The sequence below is a fragment of the Penicillium nucicola genome, assembly GCF_028828085.1.
Source record: "Penicillium nucicola strain IBT 29836 chromosome Unknown utg000003l, whole genome shotgun sequence".
NCBI classification, from domain to species: domain Eukaryota; kingdom Fungi; phylum Ascomycota; class Eurotiomycetes; order Eurotiales; family Aspergillaceae; genus Penicillium; species Penicillium nucicola.
Genome location: NW_026643127.1, coordinates 3,662,446 through 3,682,303, shown reverse-complemented (window position 1 = coordinate 3,682,303; position 19,858 = coordinate 3,662,446). Strand labels below are relative to the sequence as shown.

Sequence of the window (19,858 nt, the reverse complement as noted above, 5' to 3'; positions counted from 1 at the left end):
CCGAGGGCAACTGAGCCGTGTCATCGGTCTTCAATCTGGTCTACTTTGAGATCAACCCTGCTCACGCGCTCATGATGTAAGAATAGCTTGCCCGACGACAAAATCGGCCTATCCGACCTTCCAAAGCCTGCAGAACTCCAGTCGTTGGATTGATCACTTCCCTTGGGACCCTAACATACGTACTGATTTGATGAGCGCAAAAAGTGTTCTCCCTGCAGACTATTCACGAGCTGAAAGTTGAGAACAAAAGTCGGTAAAGATGTCGTCCGTAGCAAAGGCTGGATCGGGCAGCAATTGCGTGATCATCGGACAGGTCTTGAGATTGAAGGCAAACACAGGCCGAACAGAACATAAAATTGAAGGGGGTCGGTAATTTCATAGATCTGGTATGGCATGCCGAGCTTCTCATTGGCGGGTTGAGACCCAAAGGCATATCATTGGCGGAACGCCAACCGCAGGGGAGCATGAGGCTGAAAATTTTGTTGTGAAGGCCTACTTCTTGCTATATAACACTATTCGAGAAGTCTAGCAGTTCTCTTATATTAGCTCACAGAGAAATACTTAATGATGAATCCGGCCATAATCAAGCGTATAAAAAGAAATCCGTAGAAAATGGCGATACATGAACTGTGCCTATAGACCTCATTTCAATGGATCTGAACTTGAAATTTGCCATTGCAGAATACTACTTGCTCGTGATTGAGTAAACAACATTGCCATACTCAAATTGACTGTCATGCAGCTAACCAACAATCCATTCCCGGTTTTGTTGATCATCCCAGTCGACTGGCACCAAATATCCTTTCTCGGGCAACCCTCCAAAGTTAGCGCTGACAATAGATATGATTGTCCCCCGGCAGACATATTGTGCATATTGGACTCCATCTTCCGTTGTATGTAGTAATACCACTGCACACGATATCCTCGATCCAGGCTGAGAAACTTTTGATCCGCGTACAATGATCCCATACTTCGCATTTGGTTCCAAAGTAACTGGTGCGCTAGTCTGTAGGAGACAAACAGGAGACGTACTGCTTGCATTTTCAAGGTTGTGCTCTTCGAGCCATCGCTCCCAGGCCAATTGCCCCTCGTCAAGGTCAAAGAGGCTGAGATCGAACACTATTCGTGATTGGACCAACCATGACGAAAACAGAGTGATCTGGAGCCCTCTAGGTGTGATCTTCCCGGCTCCGCTTGACAAAAAGCCAAGGTCCTCGGTATATTGACACACTTTCATCGCCCAGCGCATCCCATCTTCTTCGAACCGTGGCCCGGGCTGGAATAGCACATCTTGGGGGAAATCTTCAAGCAGGCCGTAGAACTTCCGCATGCGTTCGTCGGAGCCCTTCGCAGCGAGGATTTCTTTCAAGTCGAGATTGAGAATGCCTGCTAGAATAATTGGACGATCGCTTGCCTTGCTGGTGGTTCGCGTGGCTACATGAAACCAATTTGATGCAATGAGTCGATCTTGAGTAAGGTCGCGTTTTTCAAAGGGGCTAGCGACAAAGTCGACGAAACGGATAAATTTGGATGCATATTCAACCGTGTGTTGGAAATAAGAGAACCAAACACCAATGGCAAAAGTGGTGGTTCTCTCCTGTGTGATGGGGAGTTTGCCTCGATCAAGCTTGGTTAGGAGCTCGTTCGCAATAGTTGAAATATTGACTGCCTTGTCAGAGAACAGCACGTACAGCCGGCTTTTAGCGGCTAGTCCTTCTTGAAGTGTCCATAGCCGGCGCATCCACCCCGAGCAGTATAGCACCCTTAGGAGAAGTTCCAGGCGACTGGTCGAGCTGGCGCTCACATGCCTCATCTCTGAATCGAGAATCATGGTCCGGTAAGCTGCAATCTGTCAGACTTTGATTCAAGGGCGTGTAGTCGTGTGCTAATATCACTGACCATCTACATATACTTCCCGAATGCGTTGAATTGCCAGGCTGCGGACGTCCGGCTGATGCGGTATACACAAGGTATCAATCCACAACAGTACTGAATCGTCTTTGCGTAATACTTGATTGCCCGCGAAATGAGCAAGTCGAGCAGCACCAGTGTGCAGGGGACCAAACGGACCGCCCTCGTAGCGCGGGACATATTCACCACCGGTGAGAACACATCTTGCCTGATCATACAGAAGCTTTAATTGACAGTTTGGGAGACTGTTACCCTCTGTGTTGCCCAGTCCATCGGACCAAACATGTGAGATGGCCAAGTATTGCTTGCCAACGCGCTTTCTCACAATCTCAACCTTGACATTCTCGTTGCCGAGCTCGTCCTCGCCAGGCGTGATCATCAATAAGGGAACTCCTCCATCTCGGAGAATTGTTTGCAACTGCTCGACATTTGCCTGGAGATGCGAACAGGTGCACTCTTCTTGCACATGTCGCGTGACATAGTCGCTCTCATCGACGTTGTTTGCCACACATTCTCCCTTCTTGCAGGACTCGTGCGTTTTTGTATTCCAACTGGCCTTGACACGCATTAATTGAAGCAGAAACACCGGGGTTTCTACTCCCCCGCCGGTCATGCGACATTTCTCGACCTCCAGGGGGCACCACCCTTCGGCAACCATTCTCTTCGACTCGAATTCTCTGCTGAGAATCCATTGCTGAACACGAGGTGTCTGGATCTGAGGGCCATCTCGCTTGACAGCCAGATGCCAGAGAAGATAACATACCAGCCGAATAGCCAATGCCATTTCATCCCGTATATAGTCATGACCATATTCAGAAAGCTTTTCACAGACTTTCTTGACAATCTCAACCGCTCGCTCCCCCAGTTTTCTCTTCTTCCATTCTTTGGCGTTGTCGATATATTTATGAATTAGCTTTGTTGTTATGCATTGCTGAGCCTCTTCTTCCCTGCGCAGAAGAAAATCAGACTGGTCCAGCTTGTCACCGAACACATAGTGAAGCATTCCGAAATAGAGCCAGCACTCTATTCCAGAATGAAGACTCTCCGGGATTGCACGTGAGCTGAACTTGTCGGCCCCTGTGTCCAATTTCCAGCCATAGCGAGTTGGGAACTGGTCCCAATTCCCTCCATCATATAGCGGACCGTTGTACTCGATCCAAAGCGGGTTTGGAGGCTCGCCAGGAAAGAACAAATGCTCTGCCATTGAAGTTGTCTGAGGGGATTGGAGAATCGAACTTTTTTCAGTCAGATGAAGCCCCACGTCAGCTTAGAGACTTAGCGTGTCCTAACACGCTGTCCCCGTGCTGATTGGTTATTTTTCCATGCCAATAAGGGATCTCTTCGTATTTGATATCTGTTGCCTCGATGTAAGTTATATGTTTCGCGGCAATGTCAGAGAAGATGCAAGTCTCCTTTTTTGTTGGGATTTAAGCGTCCAGGGCTGAAACCGTCCACCAGCATTGCTTTGTGATTGGAATATTAAGTCCTCTGTCTCTAGGTTGATGAAGTTGATATAGTTTACTTGCTATTTTGTAGTCTTCTAAGACCTGGGCAGTCTGTTTGTTTTCTTAGATAAAGCAGAGAAGTACCAAATCAGTATACGACAACATAAGGAACTGCAACCAGCTGTGGATTAGAAACTGGTGGAAACCTGCTTTTGACTGCGAGATCATACATTCATATCAGTGAGACTGCGTGCTGCGCATCTGTTTATCAAATTCTTTCCCTTGCGCGGTCTGAAGTAACTTTCGTCGGGTCTCCGGCTTATCGCTGGACCACCATTCTTCTTCCCACGACTGGAGGGAACCACCCCCAGGGAAATACTCTGGTAGTAGAGCTCGCCCAGCCCCCTTTATTTCTAACTCGAGCTTCATCAGGGTATGCATGACCTTGAATTCGGCGAAAACCATTGGCGTCGCGTTTGCCTCGTTTCTCGTATCCAAACGCATGGCCAGTTGAAGCGGTACCCCTAACATTGCCGGTTTACGTGGCGCCCCAGCTGTGATGAGATTTTGCAACATGCCAATCCCTCCCACGGCAAGTAGATACCATGAATGCTGTTTGATTCCCGTGCTGCTGAGGAGAAGTAGAAGCCAAAGCACCGCTAGCAGGAACGTCATCAGGCGTGTAGTATTGCCGGGACTCATCAATTGCATCAGTCGACCTCTACGAGTCCACCCTTCATTCTCATCGTGGGACAACTGACCCCCAGCCATGTCTTCCAAATCCAATCCACCGTTCGCTCCTAGCACGACAATCACATGCTGCGTGCCATTGCCAAGTGTCAACGCAATGTCTTTGCGCTTTTCCAAGGTTCGACATGCCCATTTCTCTTTCCGCCATTGCGGCAGCGCGCCAGATGCGTATGCCAGAATTGTACCGGCCACCGTAACCAAAAAGATGCTCCAGTCTCGGTACAGGCCAAACGGTATCGCACTGACGCCGAGCTGAACCACTGTCACGGCAATTCCCAGCCAATAAACCCAATCGGCATGAGGTTTTGCCACACGATGGTTTCCATTCAGTGCCCACTCGTAAACACCAACACAAAGGCGCGCCTGGTGGGGGCTCACGAATTTGCGAGAATTGAAGGGTATTTCTGTCGTTGCCGTGGCCTTCTTTGGCATATCTGTGTCCGCGACGCAAGCTTCCTCGTCCTTATATAAGACCGGGTGGCTTTGCAGTCTTTCTTTGACTTCTACAGGCATCCAAAATTCGTAATTTTGAAACACCCGCCCTAAAGTCCAGGACCGGTTGAACCGTGTATACCCCGACCCTAGATTGATTACCCGGAGCGAAGAGTCCGGGCACGGAGGCATCAGTCGATCCTCACTTAGGACAGTGAGTAACGCTGAAATAGCATATGACACCCATCCAAAGGAAAAGGTGACGGGAGCAATATGGCCGCCGGTTACGGCTGCCAAAGCGAGGCGAATGACATCCCCGCCGATAATTAACAGGATGGAGAATAAATCGGATGGATTCACCCACTGTTCGCGGAAACTCGAGGCTGCTTCGTCCATATTGGGTATGGAGAAGATCAAGATGTGACGAGCTTCAGTTAAAGTAGTGGGGGAAGCACACTACAGCGCTTGGGCCACAGCTGAGCCTCGCTTACCCCATTGAACACGAGAATATGCACGATTCAGCTCTATACGCAAATATCGTAGTCTAATATAATCCACAGTTGGGGCAAGGAATCAGCTTACGCATTGATAATTGGAGCACATACAAGTGCGCAATGATTTACAATGGGTATGTGAGACTTGTCGCGGACAAACTAGTCAATGTGTAGAGGCCTCTATTTAGTATCAACGGTACTCCAAGAAAGAACTTTACAAGCCATTTTTTAGATATTCTTTGCAAGTTACTTCTTATTTTTATTTATTATACAAGTTGCAGTGCGATTTGCTATGCAAAACACCATCCTATGATTTTCGTCTGCGTTTCTCAAGCAAGCAACTGTTTTGCAAGCTAAGTTGAAACAATGACTGCGGAGACGATATATTCGATTGATTTGGTTGTCGCAGTTGTGTCGGTGTGTATGAATCCTGGTTTGTCCGATTCCGGAATGCAACAGGAGGTTCTATAGGTGTGGCACGGCCTTCGGCAGCGATTCTTTCGTTTCGCTTCCTTTCTTCTTCTTGTTGATGGACGCCAAATGCAACGTCGAAGATTTCGCGAACATTCATAGTATCGGGGGTGCGAGAACCAATCTGGTGTCCAGCAGTCAGATTGGGAGGCACAAGATCCGATGTGTAGTCTTTGGCAGGAGAAGTGGTCTGGACCGGGGTTGGAGTTGCAGTTGCAGATGCAGATTTGGTTTCACTTGATGCTTGTTTGATCCAAGGATGGGCCATGAACTCCTTGATAGTAAACCGGTTCCCGGGATCGACCGTAAGAAGGTTTGAAACGAGGTCTTTTGCATCTTGCGAGATAGGATCCCACCACGGAGACTGGAAGGTATATTCTCCGCGGGTGACTCGTCTCTTCAAAATGGAGAGGTTGGGGTCATAGAATGGAGGGAAGCCAACGAGCAGCGTGAACAATACACATCCAAGAGCCCACATATCGACTCCCATGGAATACCCTTGATCGGAAATGAGCTCAGGTGCCGCATATCCCATTGTTCCACAAGGCGTCATGGTTTGATTGCCATATCCATGAATCAACTTGGATAGACCGAAGTCTCCAAGCTTGATCTTTCCTATTCCACCGCACCCAATATCGGGCACAAACTCGCCTTCGTCGGCCTTTTCTTCGTCGAGGTGGGTGCTAATTTTGTTGTGTTGTGTCCATGGTATGGAATAGAAGAAGATGTTCTCCGGTTTTATATCACTATGATACAAAGTCAGCATTATCCCCCAAAGGTGAGTGGTTATGGAACCAACCGGTGAACAACGCCTAGAGTACCATGCAAATATTCCACCGCTTTGGCAACTTGATGAATGACATGTCTGCTGAGATCTTCGCTGAAGTATGTTAATTTAATGACCTTGTCGAAGAGCTCGCCACCAGTGCAGAGCTCCATGATGATATAACAAAATTGGCGCGTCTCGAACGAATCGATGAATTGTACAATGTTTGGGTGTTCTGCTTCTTCGAGAATGTGAATCTCCTTGATCATATTGTCTATCTGTTGAATTTGTTAGCGGATGGAAGAAACCCGAACGATTCAAATATCATACCTGCTGATTATTCATTTCGTATTTTCTCTGTACCTTGATGGCAACCTCTCCATATTCAGAAGTTGAGTCTTTGGCACGGTAGACAGTACTAAATCCACCCTTGCCCATTGTTTCAAGGAGAGTCCAACGCCCCAGTCCAGGGTAGGAAGGCATCTTTGGCTCAGCCATCTGAGGGGCGATTGGCTTCTTCGTGTGCTTTTCAGTTTTGGAAGTATCAGGCTTCACTGTTTTCAGATTTTCTGGCACTGCACAGGTGCGGAGATAATCTGTAGATATGGGTACCATCGTACGATAAGAATTGGATTAAAAGGCTGGTATCAATACAAAATTGGCTTCATTATCTAGGGCGAGTTAAGCTTGATATAAGCATAAGAGGATACGTCATCGCCGAGAATCAAGTTGGCTTGTTGATGTAAGTGAAGATATCAAGGATAGATATCAGTTTCCCAAGGACCGCAATGTGGAGTCTGTCATCGTGCATTCTTCTAGGGTAGAATTCCAATTGGACGCGGATCTCACGTGAGAGCCGCTAGAAGCCTATCAGAAAGGTCGAAAACTGCCCTGAACATCACCAACCTCTGGTGTTTCAAAAGGCTCAACCCATTGAGCTGCTTGCATCATGTCAATCCGGAAGACGTTCAGCCTATCAGCGGGGTTCAAAGTGCCGATCTCAAGTATGAGTTGGGCTAACTTTGGTAGTGATCCACAAGGGGCGAATCATCATTGCTGCCTCAGGCCACAGTGGTAGATGGTGTTCCACGTGATGATGTGCGGACTTCGCCTCATCCCTGCACGTGATATGTGGCGTTTGTCCTCGGTGTGGCGCAAGGCCCATGAGTCAGCTCTCGGAGATAGGCGCAGACTACCCGATTGAGCCATTGATCGATGTTGTTAGATCCATCGAGACATCTGGTTTCGCCTCCCCGGGAGTTTAGGGTTTAGTGGATTCGAGAACCATCGAGTTGTGCGTTGTCATCACCGAGGATTTGGCCATATGGGGGAAATGACACTCGGCCCCGAGGATGCTGGCGAATATGATTGGAGATGGTGTGGTCTAGGCAGGCTTGAATACGTACACCACTATAATGAGTACGACGAACTTGGCTGCCTGGGTAGACAAGTAGATGTGTATATAAATACCCGTTGGTGGCTGCTGTGGACTGGCTTTGGAATCAGATTCAGTGTCATTCACTTTTCTTTTCTTCCTTCCACTTTTTATACCTTTTAGTATATCAACTTTCATCGTCAGCTAAGATCAGACGTATCTATATCATCGATCGATACCCTCAAGATGGCTTCCATCTATCAACTCAACCAACCGCCAAATCCCTTCTGGGATTTCCTCAACGGAAACTTGGAGAACCATCCTTTCTTTGCTCCTGGAGGTCACCATGAAAGACGTGGACGTCACGGCCACCGTCATGGATGGGGAAATCCCCAACAGAATGAGAATCTCCCACGGAGCACTGAAGGGCTTCACGAAGACTCAAACGGAGAGATGAAGAACGACGGCCCAGTATCCGACTCCGACTCCCCAGAGAACCACGGTGGCCGTTGTAATCACTGCGGCAAGGGCAAAGGCAAAGGCAGAGGAGGCCCCGGCCATGGACCTGGTCCATTTGGCGGAAGAGGAGGCAGGGGAAAGCATGGACACGGCCACCACCACGGCCCTAACCCCTTTGACTATCTGGATGAAAGCAGCCCGAAGGACACCGAAGCAGCTCAAGAGCAGGGCGAAAAAGACCTGAACACTGAGACCAACGAGAACCCAGTGACCGACACCGACACACAAGACAACCACGGCTCCGGCAGAAAATGCAAGAACAAGGGCCACGGAGGCCCAGGTCCTTTCCGAGGAAAGGGCGGCAAATGCAAACACGGCCATGGCCCAGCTGGTCCTTATGGTCACCCAGGCCCTCACGGCCACGGTCCCCGCGCAGGGCCATGGGGTCACCACAACCATCCCCACGGCCACGCAGGAATATTCGGTGGCCGCGGGCGAGGCCCTCACCACAGAGGCGGACATGGCAGGCCCCACGGCGGACCCCCATTCGGTCAAGGCTTTGCATACAATATCCTCCGCAACCTCGGAATCCCCATGAACGAGCCCGCATCCGAAGGCGTGGATTTCACGCCTACTGTCGACGTCTTTGATACCCCAGCCAAGTACATTGTGCACGTTTCACTCCCTGGCGCGAAGAAGAGTGATCTGAGCATCGACTATGACGCCGAAGAATCCGTTCTGCGGTTGGCGGGTGTTGTGCACCGTCCTGGTATTGATGAAGCTATGTATCAGGGCCTTGTTATGGAAGAGCGTGGACGGGAGATTGGCGTCTTCGAACGTGAGGTCCGATTTGGGACTAGGGCTGCGCCAGCTTCTGTTATTGTCGAGGGGATTTCGGCAAAGTTGGAGGATGGTGTTTTGAATGTTGTTCTGCCGAAGGTGGTTCCTGAGCCTGAGGTTCAGAAGAAGAAGGTCCTGGTTGAGATTGATGATGACCTTAATGAGAAGGGGGTTATGGATGAGAAGGTCCGTGGAAATTTCACTCCCGATGAGTCGGAAGTTAGTGACCTCGAGGATGGTGAGGCCAGGGACTATGTCAAGGTTCCAGTGCTGTGAATCAGTTGTTTCTGTTTGATGTTTGATGTTTAATGGCGTTTGGGTCTGAATATTCAGTTATAATAAGTTGAAACTTGCAATTAAGAATGAGCAACCACTCGAATTCGGGTGAATAAATACTATTTGAGTTCCCTAGAAGCTTGTAGACACAAATCTAGATAGATATTCGATCATATTTAGCGCTTTAACTTCTTGACGGGTATAATCAACTTTTGCAGAGAATGGTCAAGGCCAACAAAATCAGTAAAACATCATTAGAGTCATCATCGTATCATCGTGATCTGTAGTCATTACTAGATCGAGCATCATAATTTTTCCTCCCATTGCCCAATCCATTCGCATATGAAGCTGGTCCCCGAGACACGACAGAGCCGCGTGTCGAGACAGGCAGTAAATTCCCCCCATATTCAACATCCACGCTGCGACGCATCCGCGACAAGCTGATAATCTTCTCCATCTCCAACGTCTGTAGCACACCTTCTCGTTCAACCGGCGCAGCAGCCTTCTTCCGCCCAGCCCGCCAGCGCCGGCTACCCACACGGAAGAAACCACCAATGTCGTCAACGGTTAGGGCAACCCAGACAAGCGGGATGGAGATCGCAAAGCCAATGCCAAAAGTATACTTGGCCACATAGCCAAGATTCAAATTATTAAATTCTTTCAGATTGATCGTGAAAATGGACGTGATAAACGACAGCGGTAAGAAGACAATCGTGACAATGGTGAAGACCATAATCGTCTTACTCTGGCGTGTAGTACCAGCCGCCTGATCGCGCGCAAAGCGAGCCTCAAACGCATTGGCATGTTTCTGTTTGAGATCAAGCAGGTCAGTGATGGAGTGGTAGATACGTTCAGCCTGTTTATCCATGCGATCGATATCTTTGAGGTGCATATCGATCACACGCTGCTGGTCCTTGAACCGTTTTTTGACTTCGACCTGTGAACGATGCTGGCCTTGATATGTCTCGCAAATAACGTCTTGGAAATCGATAAGGACGTATTTTTGATGTTCCAGTACTGTGCGAATCATGTTTAGTTCATCACGGATGTCTTTTGTTTCGGCTAAGAGATCTGTTTCTTGTCCGATATCTAGGAGTCGGTCGACAAAGAGTGGTTGACCGTCTTCGTCGCAGTAATCGCTCGTCAGGCCATCTTCATCTACAGACTTGGAGAATGATCCGTTGAGCTTGCGGTGGCTTTTAAGCCAGTCGGATGCTTGCACCGAGGCGTGGTTGAATTGGTTGAAGAGCAGTGTTTCCTTGTCCGTTGCGATACCAATGGAGGATTCGAACATATCCAGGAATTGGTACTCCTCGTCGCCTAGCCGGTGGCGATCGAAGACTCCCGAGCAACGGTTCGTGATGATGATTGCCAAGTCATATACTGATTTGACCGGGTCACGAGTCTTGGAGTTGATATCCTCGATGATCCCATCTAGCACGTTGAGCGGGTCGTTCTTGGGCTGGTCCCATCTCTGTGGGAAACCTGTGACGATCAGGTTCGTGCCGAGAATCCACATCCACAGCTGGTCAACCATGAAGATCTTGGGGTCGTGGCCCATTCCCGGGCTTTTAGTCTGGTAACGGTATACTACTTGGTCTTGGTCACGGCTCTTAGTATCGATGTTCGGGTAGAAGAATTGGTCAAGTGTTCTGCGGACGTGTAGGGAGGTTGTTGAAGATGAGAGATGTGCATCAATGAGCATTTCGTCTCTTGTACGCATTCTCTTCATTCCTCCTGGAAGAAATTCCAGCGTTTCGGCGCGTTGGATCGCATCCTGCATCTTTTGTCTTCGCTCTGTTGTCTCGAAGTGAAGATATGGCATGAAGACACAGATGTTGCAAGCGGATAGAAGAGAATGGGGGTCTTTGCACATTGACGATGATAGAGGCGACGATCGAGCCTGTTTCTCGCTGAGTCCCCAAGGGGATTTTCCTTTCTCGTTTTTGGGGGTTCCTGGCGCGCTGCCCGACTTGCCACGCTTCTGGTTCTGGCTTTGGTTCTGGTTCTGGTTCTGATTGCCTTTGCCTTTCTTCGCTGGCTCATCCTGAGACCATGAATCGACTCGCTCCGTCTTGCCGCCTTTTACTTTGCGAGATGAATACTCTGCTTTGGCTTGTCCTTCTGACGATTCCTCCTCTTTCTCTTTCTCTTCCTCGTTCTTTTCCTCGTGTCGCCGCATCATCGTCCGCGGTGTATTCTGACACAATGGACGCATGAAATGGGAGTGAGTCCGCTGACCCCGGTGTTGATAGTTGAACGATTTCTCCAGGCCCTTGAACCCGTCCACATCGTGAGCTCCCTCCTCAATGAATGACTTGGTCAGCAAAGCTTCCACCCAGGCCATATTGTTAGCCGGTAAATGAATCCAGCGGAAGTCCGTCGCACGACTGTCAGTCGGAATAGTTGACACAGCCTGCTTGCGAGGATTCTCCCGGTCTCTGCCGTAAAGCAGATCAAAAACAGACATGCGCTTGACCCGATTCTCATTGTGAAAGTTGCCAAAATCCACAACCGTCGCATCGAACGCAGCACAGGCATCCTTGATATCATCCGACAGCGACTCAACATTGTTGAACGGCGCCAACAGCAACACAATATCCTTGCGCTTGAACTGCGCCGCCCTGAGAAACGGCGTACTCCCAAAGTTATCTCTGACCCTCCTCTTCAAATCATCTCTCTCCAGCAAACACTCGACCACTTCTCGGTGTCCGCTCTGCGCCGCCAGATGCAAAGGTGTCACTCCATTCAACAACTGCGCATTCAGCAGGGCCCCAGCCTTCAACAGAATCCTCACAATGCCCTCGCATCCCTTATCACAAGCATTATGCAACGGCGTCCACCCACCATCACTGGCAGCATTCACCGAAGCCCCATGCTCCAGCAATAAGAGCACAATATCCACGCGATCATGCGCAGTCGCAACATGTAATGCCGTCTTTCCTCTCAACTCCACCGCATCAATCTCCATCCCCTTCCCAGTGCTCTTCGCCAGTAGCAACTCCACGAACCTCCAATTCCCACTGGCACACGCCCAATGCAACGGCGTCCGTCCCAGCTCATCCACACTCTTCTCTCCTGCCACGGCAACTTCAGTCCCCAGCAACAACAGCACCACCTCCTCTCCCCAACCCCACCGACAATCTTTGTCCGCAGCAAGATTGTGCAACGCATTCCTCCGGCGCAAATCCCTTTTATTAACATCGGCCCCACGGGTCAGTAACAGCCCCAAAATGCGGGCGTGATTCCTCCACGCCGCCATCATAAGCGGCGTGCGCCCCTCTTTATCCACACAATCCGCCGACGCCCCAGCATCAAGCAACAACTCTACAATGTCATAATGATTCCGCTCCACGGCGCGGTGAAGCGGGGAGAGTTTATTCGACGTGACATCCGTCTTCGCGCCGATCGAAAGCAAGTATTTAGTCGCGGCGGCGTTGGCGCGTTCCGCGCTGCGCATGAGCCCGATGCGCAGGAACTGATCATTGAGTTGGTTGGTTTCGCGCGCAAGGGTGATGGTGTGGGCCAGGGCTTCGGGGTCGTTTGTTTCTGCGGCGCGGAGGAGCCGCGGCTCTAGTCGTTCGTGGTCGCTTGTTAGACTTGAGCGGGAGGGAGGCATTTCAGGATTTAGTGGTGAAAGAGTGTGTGGATTCTTCTATATGTTGAGACGGGGATTGGCATGGATTATCCATATGAACAAGATCCGAGTGAACACTTTTTGGCAGATGCGAAGCTAAGAATCGAACCAAGCTTAACATGGAATGGGCCCACACTAGTTCAGATCAGAGAAAAGCAGCGTTTGGCCCCTTTTTATGCGTCAGATTCGAGGTTGTCTCGTATTGGGTGTGGGGTAGTGCACAGTTTGCCTGTCCAAAAGTCTGTTTCTTCCTTTCGCATAGCTGGTACATTGTCAGTCTTTTACACAGTTTCGTATGAACCCGAATTCGTGAGATATAATCCAATGATACGAAATAGTACGCTCGCTTCAGGGGGCACGGTCCTTTGTTTTCTACTCTCCTGTTGCGTGAATCGAGACTCTGCAGAAGTTCCGCGGCATAATCGCGGCGGTATGGCCTTTTGATTACCGTAAAATATAGAAATACGATGTCGGTCGTGCAATTGATTGGAGCGGTATTGTCTGCGAACTTGTCTACGGGTATGGACTTAAGTTACGTTAACTAAGTATACTGCTGGAGACTTTGGGTCATGTTAGAACCACATCCTACATGGATCAAAACGCCCTCTGTATATAATAGTGGATGTATAACATTAGCGTGAGAATGAGCGCATTTTCATTATTATATTTTACTTACGAGAATGCATCAAATACTTGATATTATAATGAATCAGATCACCCTCGACAAAAACCAGTCAGAGGTCAGCACTGAAATGGAGAGGGAAAAGTCCCAAGCATTATCCGGTACATGTGGTCGACTTTCAAGCCTGATGGCACCAACGGCCTGCCGTAGTAGCAGGTTGTAGTACACAACTAAACAAACTGGATGCTATGAACTTGCTTCAAGTTAACTCATAGTCCGTAGGCAAATCCATTATATTGACTGGTTATTTTGAACTAGCTGTGAACGAGATATATAGAGTAGCGAGTGGAATTTAATGTGACTAGAGAATTACCATATTTCGTACAACATTCACCGAAGAAAGAAAGTAGATATTAAGTCTATATCGAATTACAGGGGAATCGAGGAGATGCTGATGCTGATACGCTGGTAATTAGGACTCTCCATGCTCCGAAAATTAAAATGTCTTGCTTTTTCGCTTTCCCTGTGCACGCCCAAGTGACAAAATGCGCCTATCAACAGAGAAAAAGGGAAACAAGATATGGTGGAAATCAACATCTGACCGGCGTTATTTAGTTCTTCTTTCCCTTCTTGGGCACCTCCTTCAGGATATCGTCGAAGCTCATGTTGGGGTTGAATCGACTCATGGGACGCGCAGGGGGTTCGATGGGAGCAATGCCGGCGGGAAGAGGCAGGGCTTCCAGTCCGGGGTAGATCGAGTGGCGGTGCTCCGTCCGGGCGCCAGCGCCGGGGGAACGCTGGCGCGGGATGGCAGGAGGGGGAGGGGTGAGACCACCTCCGGGGTGCATCATGGCGTTGGGCTCGGAAGAGGATTCGGCGGAGGAGTGATGACCTTGGTAGGGGGATGAGATGGAAGATTCAGCGTCCTCGTAGGTGGCATCTTCCATCATGGGAGGGTCAATCAAAGAACCAATCTCAGCCCATTGCTGAGCGACCTGCCAACAGTGACTACGGCGGTAAACACCTTCGACGCCGTTGATGACAACGTCAGTGGGTAGGCTGACGACACCAGCACCGCCAGCAACTCCAAACCAGCTGCGAGCAGTCTTGGTGTCGTTGTGGATCCAAGGAGCACCACCACGAGGGGCAATGCAGAGGAAGTACTCGACGCCTTCGCTGAAGTGCACGTCGGGGACATCCACGACGAGCATGGGCAGGGCCTGGATGACGCAGTATAGGAAAATCCACTGACCACAGCGGAGATCAGTGATGTCATTGATGTTCTTGCCCTGGGCACAACGACGTTCGAATTGCATGAAGCTCTCAATGAAAGGGGTGGGCCGCATGCTCTCCCGGGTGTAGGAGCCCATCAATACAGCATTGACGTCGGAGTTCTTGAGCTTCTTGGTACTTTGCTTGGCTTCCTTCTTGGCGTCCATGGGTTTGCGGTGCAACGGCTGCAACGAGGGGAACTGTGGAATGTCGAATGGAATGGGAGGCAGCACGGGGGGAGTACTGCGATCGTATTCGCTGAGAATATGACGCAGGGCGCGCACTGCCATCTCCTTGGGTTCAGAGGTAGCAGATGCTTCACCTGTGCCTGATACATCGATTGAACGGGTGGTCAGGGCGGTCCGGTCAACCAAAAGGTCGTATAGATCGGTAAAATCGTGGAAGAGATCGAGCAGGAGGAGACGGTTGAGACCATTTTCTTCAAACTCGTTCTTCTTCGAGCGCGCCTTGGGTGGCCACGAGCCGTACTTCTGTCTATAATACTGAATGGTGAAGCGGCGGAACTCGTGGAAGCTGGCTTTCCAGTTCTTGAAGCGGACCACTTTACTTTCCTCGGAAGTGTTCGAGTTAGCGGAACCGGAGAAGACCGAGGGGAAGTCGAAGTCGGCGAGTTTGCCATAGAGACCACGGAGACGGTTGTCGAGATCAATAAATGCTCGCTCCATCCGCTTTTGCGTGATGGGGTGAATGAAGGTATACTTCGGGCTCCTGAGCTGCTTCAACTCGTCCAATTTTCCAACACCGTGCACGAAACCTTCAATATAGAGCGGATAATAGCGTAGGCGCTCACCCAACACAATGGCCTCGATGGTCTTCTCCCGGCTGCGGCGGACATCTGCCAATCGCAATTCCTCGCAGTAGTTGCTGAAGCTGGAAGTCGCGGTTTCACCAAAGTTGGAACCGTCCAAGTTGGAAAATTCGAAGCGGGCCAACAAAACCGCCACATCCATGAAGATCGAGAACAATGTTGCGGACTTGGGGGAGGCAATCAAGGACTGTCCAAGCAGGAAGGCGAACAAGTTGCGGAACAAGAGGAGGGTCTCGGTATCATCTTGTTGCAGACGGGCCTGTGGGTTGGAAACGTCGCAGTTCAAGGGAATGGGCAGGTAGAGGTGGATCTCCTGGACTTCCTCCGGTGTATCATCACCAAAGGCCATTCTCTGACTTCCGGCACTGTCGTTGTCGTCGTCGTTCAGATGGTCCAGCGGCGTCAACGGGGGCGACGTAGGGTTGAGCGATAATGTGCGTGTTGGTTGCTCGAGATCATTCTTGGCATCGCTTCCGCGGGCGAGGTATGTGAGGGAGGGAGATTCAGCGAAGATGGTGGAATCGACCTTGAATGACGGGGAGCGGCCGGTGTTCTGCGGGAACAGGTACACGTAAGTGTCGCCCTGTTCGTTCCACAGTTCGGGTATCTGAGGAAAGTTAGATTCCCCATGCACCTTGATTCGCACTAGGTTGGGCCTTTCTTACCTGTTCTCCCCGAGACAACGGTGAGAGATCGTAGACGACCTTTTGATCGAGCCCAGCAATCCAGGCACCCGGTAATGAAGGAGCTAGCGGTCTTTTGTCGATCGAGCTGGCGCGCGACCTACCTGGCATCCAACTTCTCCGTTTCGACGGTGTGCTGGGTCTGGAGTCTGGGGTTGATCCCGGAATTGCGAGTCCCATCGAGCTAGAGGGTCGGCTTAAATCCCGACCTCTGCTGCCTGGGCGTGCATCGGACGGTGAGCTCGGGGCGCTGCTCGCCAGGTCTTGGTTTACCGCCAGGAGGGAAGGCGGTGGCGGAAGATTTTCTAGGTCCAGCGGATCTGGCATCGTCCGGGGTTCCGAGGAGAACACAGCATTTGGAGTCGAGACATGACGAGTGGGCCGCGAACTGCTTCTCGGTCTGGTGTTTTCTTGGGATCCTGACGCAACAGGCGAGTTCTGTGAGTCTCGATCTCTGGAACCCAGCGAGAATAGGGAAGAGATGCGCTTCGCCGACTTAACGGGAGCCGACAACATCTTGCCGGGTGGGTGTAGTTTAGTGTGTGGGTGTGTGTAGGAGAAAGGAGCGACTCAGGCGCAATTAGAAGTGAGGCACATGGAATGGGAGAGAGGTACCAGAAGTGCCAAAAGTGCCAAAAGTGCCAGAGGGGTGAGGAAAGGGGATAAGAATGGATCGGCAGGAGTGGGAAGAATGGGACAGGGAATGGGGGGGGGGAGAGAAGCAGGTCATGTAATGATCACTTTTGTCTATTATGATTTTATGATTTTATGGAGAAAAAAAAAATTCGATCGGGTTCCTTTTGCCAATAATAGATGGAGTTGGCTGTGCATGTCTTGGATGTGGGCCTACTCATATACGGAGAAAGATGGGAGCCTTATGTCTACAGTATAGCACTGGAAGTGGGATCAGTGATCCAGAGCGATGCCTAGCGAGACTGTGGTATGTGAGATGCGAGCTGAACTGACCTTGGGTCAGGCAGAGGATATATCTCCATGGGACCTTGAGGTCGCATCTGGCGTATAGTAGGTCGATCTGATGCATATAATGCCGGGATCCGGGATTAACGGATGTATGCAACTAGTATAGTGACACATCAACTCTACGGGTTCGACGTGAACACCTGCAAAGGGAGGAAGCTCAGTGATCAGCGAAGGTAGTGAGAAGTGAAGTCCAGGTCAGTCGTGCTCGACTCTTATGGCTTGTTCCTGCCCCTGGATATTGTCCCACCCGATCTCGGACCCGATGATCTGAGTAGTCAGCCTGGACGGAGGACATTTCCATGGATGTGCTATCAGATCCACACTCTCCTCCTCCATTCATCGCGGTATCCTATTCAATAGCAGTCATCTCATCATGGTCGCCCCAATTGACCTCTTGTGTGGTTGGCCCAACCCCGCGCTCCTCCCCGCTAAGGATCTCCGCCACTCCGCCTCGACGGTTCTATCTGATCCCTCAATTGCCAACCCAGCCCTGCTCTATGGCCCTGATGAAGGGTATGAACCACTGCGCATTCACATAGCCTCATGGCTGAACGCATTCTATCAGCCCCGGGAGCCCATCTCCTCCCAGCGTATTTGCATCACCGGCGGGGCAAGTCAGAACCTCGCATGCGTACTGCAAGTCTTCACAGACCCAGTCTACACGCGCAATGTGTGGATGGTTGCACCAACCTATTTCCTGGCAGCCCGAATCATGGATGATGCTGGATTCGCGGGGCGCCTACGCGGGGTGCCCGAGGATGACGAGGGAATTGACCTAGACTTCCTGGCACGGGAGCTACGCGCCGCAGAAGAAAGTGCCCTCCAAGCTGGAAATACAGAGCCGGTATGGCAAGTCCCACGCAGGCACATTGACCAGACACCACTGTGCCATCCATTGTCAGATTCTGGACTGACATGCCCCTCCTTTCCCCGCAGAAGCTGAAACCACCGCGGCCCTGGCGCAAGATTTACAAGCACGTCATCTATGCGGTACCAACGTTTGCGAATCCCTCGGGGATGATCATGTCGTTGCGCAGACGGGAGGCGCTGGTTCGTCTAGCCCGCCAATACGATGCGTTGATTGTTACAGACGATGTCTATGACTTCCTTCAGTGGTCGATTACCCCGGCCGACGTGGACTTCTTCGAGCGGGCAACGAAGCCCGAGGCGCAGTTGTCTGAACACGCATACATGCCGAGGCTCGTCGACGTAGACCGTTACCTAGATGGAGGCCCGGTCGATGACTGGGGACACTCAATGAGTAACGGCAGCTTCAGTAAGCTGATCGGCCCCGGGGCCCGCACAGGCTGGGCTGAGGCGTCTGAAAAGATTGCCTATGGACTATCACAAACGTATGGAACTGCATGGCGTTGTCGATCCCTTGACAGTTATGGACTAACTTGATATTACTAGTGGTTCGTCTCGATCGGGTGGCGCACCTTCACATCTTTGCGCCGCCATAATAGACCAAATGTTCCCCACAGAGATACTTCAGAAGCATATCTACGACGTTCTTCAGCCGCAATATTCCTTGCGGTACGACCGATTACTGTCAGCAATCAAGGAGCACCTCGAGCCACTAGGTGTGACAGTTCCCCCACCAACCGCCGCAGCTGGAGGATACTTCATCTGGATCACTTTACCAAGAGGCGTACGCGCCTCAGATGTCGTGGAACGAGCGCAAACCGAGGAACAACTACGCCTAGCCGCAGGCGATCTGTTTCAGATTCCCGGTGATCCTCAGGCTGGTACTTTCTCAGACCGTCTGCGTCTCTGCTTTGCGTGGGAAGAGTTGCGCCACCTAGACGAAGGTGTGCGTAGACTAGCGCGCGTCTTGAAGCGTATTATTTCGTAGGTTGTACAGTTCGTGACGACTCCACGCCTAGCCACTTTGGATAGCCGGTCCGTACCGGTTCCCACTGGACGCGTGGCTTATGCACATATTGGGAAAATTTCGATCCTATATGATTCTATAAGTAGGAACTCCATCTCAGCAGAAAGCATCCCACATCAACATAGCGCATATCTTGCCATAGACCTGTTGTGCATTACTGCATTATCTTTGCAGGTACCCGATGTCGGGATATAGTCAGATTCTATTTTCGGCCCTGATTAGTCATGGAAGCGCTGAGGTCAACCTTGGAACTTTCAAACCTTCCAACCTTGCATTGTTGACGGAACACCTCTTCTCCTCTATGTCATGTCAGGTTCATGCTGTTGTTGAAAGACAGCCCGTTCAAGATGAATACGGTATGCTGCGGCCAGTCTCTATCAATCCATGTCCACGACGCCAGAAATTAGCGGATCCACCATGTCTCAGGAGATCAAAAGCTTGGCTATCATCACGTTCCCGCATGCAGTCCTCTGCGTTGTCGTACAAGGACACGGCCTCAGATCTAAAATCTCCAAGGCTCCAAGCCTTCGGCCTGTATTAGTCGAATTCCAATTCCAGTCCCTGTTTTGTCCCGCTGCCTGGTGAGCCCCCGTCATCAGGAATCTCACGCGGTGCCGGAATGTGACCACATAACAACCCCCCTGACAACCCAGATCCACCAGCTCCGCGGGGCAGATGTCGCCTACTGTCGACACAGCTGCGCGTATCTAGGATCGGTATC

The 19,858-nt window shown here is 50.6% G+C and overlaps 7 protein-coding genes across 7 annotated transcripts; 2 read left to right on the top strand and 5 right to left on the bottom strand.

The window, feature by feature from the left end:
* Window positions 1-742: 742 nt before the first annotated feature.
* Window positions 743-3,115, bottom strand: N7511_004945 (uncharacterized protein; the record flags this gene model as incomplete). The annotated part of the gene is made up of 2 exons (XM_057127370.1): window positions 743-1,842; window positions 1,900-3,115. The coding sequence occupies 2 exons, from the start codon at window positions 3,113-3,115 to the stop codon at window positions 743-745; spliced, it is 2,316 nt and encodes a 771-aa protein (XP_056986260.1).
* Window positions 3,116-3,593: 478 nt separating this feature from the next.
* On the bottom strand, window positions 3,594-4,934 carry N7511_004944 (uncharacterized protein; the record flags this gene model as incomplete). Its single annotated transcript, XM_057127369.1, has 1 exon — window positions 3,594-4,934. The coding sequence occupies one exon, from the start codon at window positions 4,932-4,934 to the stop codon at window positions 3,594-3,596; it is 1,341 nt and encodes a 446-aa protein (XP_056986259.1).
* A 405-nt stretch (window positions 4,935-5,339) lies between these two features.
* Window positions 5,340-6,752, bottom strand: N7511_004943 (uncharacterized protein; the record flags this gene model as incomplete). The annotated part of the gene is made up of 3 exons (XM_057127368.1): window positions 5,340-6,249; window positions 6,303-6,547; window positions 6,600-6,752. The coding sequence occupies 3 exons, from the start codon at window positions 6,750-6,752 to the stop codon at window positions 5,340-5,342; spliced, it is 1,308 nt and encodes a 435-aa protein (XP_056986258.1).
* Window positions 6,753-7,890: 1,138 nt separating this feature from the next.
* N7511_004942 (Hsp20/alpha crystallin family protein) lies at window positions 7,891-9,219 on the top strand (the record flags this gene model as incomplete). The annotated part of the gene is made up of 1 exon (XM_057127367.1): window positions 7,891-9,219. One exon carries the CDS (start codon window positions 7,891-7,893, stop codon window positions 9,217-9,219), a length of 1,329 nt encoding a protein of 442 aa, XP_056986257.1.
* A 271-nt stretch (window positions 9,220-9,490) lies between these two features.
* Window positions 9,491-12,838, bottom strand: N7511_004941 (ankyrin repeat protein; the record flags this gene model as incomplete). Its single annotated transcript, XM_057127366.1, has 1 exon — window positions 9,491-12,838. The coding sequence occupies one exon, from the start codon at window positions 12,836-12,838 to the stop codon at window positions 9,491-9,493; it is 3,348 nt and encodes a 1,115-aa protein (XP_056986256.1).
* Window positions 12,839-14,089: 1,251 nt separating this feature from the next.
* N7511_004940 (uncharacterized protein) lies at window positions 14,090-16,778 on the bottom strand (the record flags this gene model as incomplete). Its single annotated transcript, XM_057127365.1, has 2 exons — window positions 14,090-16,186; window positions 16,245-16,778. The coding sequence occupies 2 exons, from the start codon at window positions 16,776-16,778 to the stop codon at window positions 14,090-14,092; spliced, it is 2,631 nt and encodes an 876-aa protein (XP_056986255.1).
* An 838-nt stretch (window positions 16,779-17,616) lies between these two features.
* Window positions 17,617-19,098, top strand: N7511_004939 (aminotransferase-like domain-containing protein; the record flags this gene model as incomplete). Its single annotated transcript, XM_057127364.1, has 3 exons — window positions 17,617-18,087; window positions 18,180-18,595; window positions 18,657-19,098. The coding sequence occupies 3 exons, from the start codon at window positions 17,617-17,619 to the stop codon at window positions 19,096-19,098; spliced, it is 1,329 nt and encodes a 442-aa protein (XP_056986254.1).
* Between the last annotated feature and the right edge of the window lie 760 nt (window positions 19,099-19,858).